Source organism: Alligator sinensis, unplaced genomic scaffold (assembly GCF_000455745.1).
Source record: "Alligator sinensis unplaced genomic scaffold, ASM45574v1 scaffold1329_1, whole genome shotgun sequence".
In the NCBI taxonomy this organism is placed as follows: Eukaryota; Metazoa; Chordata; order Crocodylia; family Alligatoridae; genus Alligator; species Alligator sinensis.
The window spans coordinates 636,550-638,714 of record NW_005842460.1 but is presented as its reverse complement, the minus strand read 5'-3'; the positions used below and the strand labels follow the sequence as shown (position 1 = coordinate 638,714).

Here is a 2,165-nt window from a genome sequence, read left to right as displayed (position 1 = left end):
CGCCAGGGCGAAGGGGAAGGCGGAGGAAGCAGCCGGCGCAGCAGCAAGGCAGGCCCTGGGCCGCGCCCATGCCCACAGCGGCGCCTGCGCTGGACTCCGACACGGAGCAGATCCCCACGGCCCCGGGCGCGAAGCGGGCTGCGCCGGTACCTCTGCAGGCCCAGGGCTGCGGGGCAAGCTCCTTCCCCTCGTGCCGTCGACGGTGCGCGAAGGCCCTGGCGTCGCCCCGCACGCGAGGGCACAGGCGGCAGAAGCAGCAGGCAGGGAGCGGGGGGCGCAGCAAGGTCAGCGGCTTGGCCGACGGCCCGGGCCCGCTAGATGTGCTCGGGGTGGCTCTGGAGGCACGTGATGAACTCCGCCACGGGTCTGCCCTTGTAGCAGATCTGATAGACGGCAGTGAAGAGGGGGAACCTGCGGATGCACGGATGGGCGCAGTGACTCCCTGCCGGGTCGCGCCTGGCCAGCCAGTGGCAGGGACCCCTACGCCCAGCCCGTGATGGAGCAGGGCAGCGCGTGGCCACGGGACTCCCGGTTGGGACAGGGAGCGAGGGCTGCAGCACCGGCGCTGAGAAGGGGCACGGGGCTGCAGGGGACCAGGACTCACTTCTCCACCAGGTTCTTGGGCTTGAGGATGTGGTGCAGCTCCGCGGCCGTCTGCGGGCCCTGCAGCTTCTGCCCGTTCAGCATCTCCTTCTCCAGCTGCTCGATGGACTGAAACGAGCCCCGGAGCAGAGCCTCGGTTGCACCGCCCTGGCCCTCCTGACTCGCCCTCCCTGGGCCGGAGCAGGGGGCCGCAGCCATGGAGCTGCTGCGAGCCCCTCTGCCAGCCTCCCTCCCCCCCCCGGCTCCAGGCCTGGCCCCGCTGCCCGGTATTCCCTTCCTGGACGCACCTTCCCGGTCTTGGCGAAGGCCTCGGCCACCTTGTGGTTCCGGCCGCCGTAGCAGGTGGTGATGAGGTCGGCGATGCCGCAGCTCTCCAGGAAGGTGGCAGAGGTGACGGGGCCCTTGCAGAAGAGCTTGGCGAAGGCGATCATCTCCATCAGCCCCAGGCGGATCACGGCCGCCTTGGTGTTGTCCCCGAAGCCCAAGCCGTCGCAGAAGCCAGCCCCCACGGCAACGACGTTCTGGGGGGACGGCAGCACAGAGCGGCCCCTTACCAGCGGGTCCGGGTCCTGGCCCCCGACAGCGTATATCCAGCTCCGTGGCGGCTGGGAGGCTTCCCCTTTGCCCAGCCCTTGCCCCGCCTGCCTCAGCTGGATGCAGCACAAGGGCTTTGCTGCTCCCAGGGTGGTCGGGGGCAGCCCCAGGGCCTGGACCTGCCAGCTCAGCAGTGCCGTTTGGCCTCCCCAGCGCTGCCCGTGCCCCCGGGGGCCAGGACAGTCTGGCACGCAGCTAAGCTGCAGGTGCCCCCACCTTGAGGGCCCCGCAGATCTCCACGGTGTCAGCGTCCTGCACCACGGTGATCCGGAAGTTGGGCGTCTGCAGCAGCTCTTTCAGGATCTGCCCGTGCTCCGGGTTCTTGGAGCCTGGGGGGTTGAGGGTGGGGACAGGTTAGGAGCAGGTCCTGCAGGAGGAGCTGGCCTCCCCCCAAGCCCAGGTCTCCATCCCGGCTTGAATGCTTGTGCGCCTCTGGGCAGAGCACGAAGCCTTGCGCCGGGGTCCCCATGGCGCCTGTGCTCAGGGGAGCCAGGCGCTTGTGCAGGAGCAGGTGCCCCCAGGCAGTGACCAGCCCCTTGGCTTGAGGATGGGGCTCTCAAAGTGACCTCCCAGCAGGCAGCGAGGTGGTGGGGGCCTGGCTGCCATCTGGACCCTGGCAGCCCTGCCAGGCTGCTAGACATGGCTAAGTTTCTGTATGCCCCGACCCCCTTTAGCGTCACTGCCCAGCAGCACCAGGCTCTGAAGTCTCCTGTCCCCTCTTGGCTGTGCAAGCTGTGGGAGGCTGGGAGCATCAGAGCCCCAGGCAGGAGCTCGCATCCTGGGCCCCAGCCCTGCCCTCCCCTCGGGCAGCCGTGCCAGGTGGTCACCGATGGTTGTCTCGCAGAACTTCTCCTCCGCCACCTCGTTGGCGATGTTGGCCCCCATCAGGACGCTCATCTCAATGCCCAGGCGCTCACGGATGATATCCGAGATCAGCTTCAGCCCGTCGGGGCCTTCGTCCACGCCCT

General features: G+C 69.1%; 1 protein-coding gene across 2 annotated transcripts in view; it reads right to left on the bottom strand.

Annotated features, from left to right (window-relative positions):
• Positions 1-6: 6 nt before the first annotated feature.
• Positions 7-2,165, bottom strand: part of GPD1 (glycerol-3-phosphate dehydrogenase 1) — a 3,545-nt gene continuing 1,386 nt past the window's right edge. Inside the window, exons 4-8 of one of the 2 annotated variants that reach the window (XM_006030721.3) lie at positions 2,025-2,163; positions 1,414-1,526; positions 891-1,124; positions 605-711; positions 7-411 (exon numbers count right to left, since the gene is read on the bottom strand). In XM_006030721.3, coding sequence (XP_006030783.1) covers positions 315-411; positions 605-711; positions 891-1,124; positions 1,414-1,526; positions 2,025-2,163 — 690 coding nt within the window. In that variant the 3' untranslated portion in view covers positions 7-314. Of the gene's footprint in view, positions 412-604; positions 1,125-1,413; positions 1,527-2,024; positions 2,164-2,165 lie in introns of both variants that reach the window. The other variant, XR_003095718.1, reaches the window with a different exon arrangement.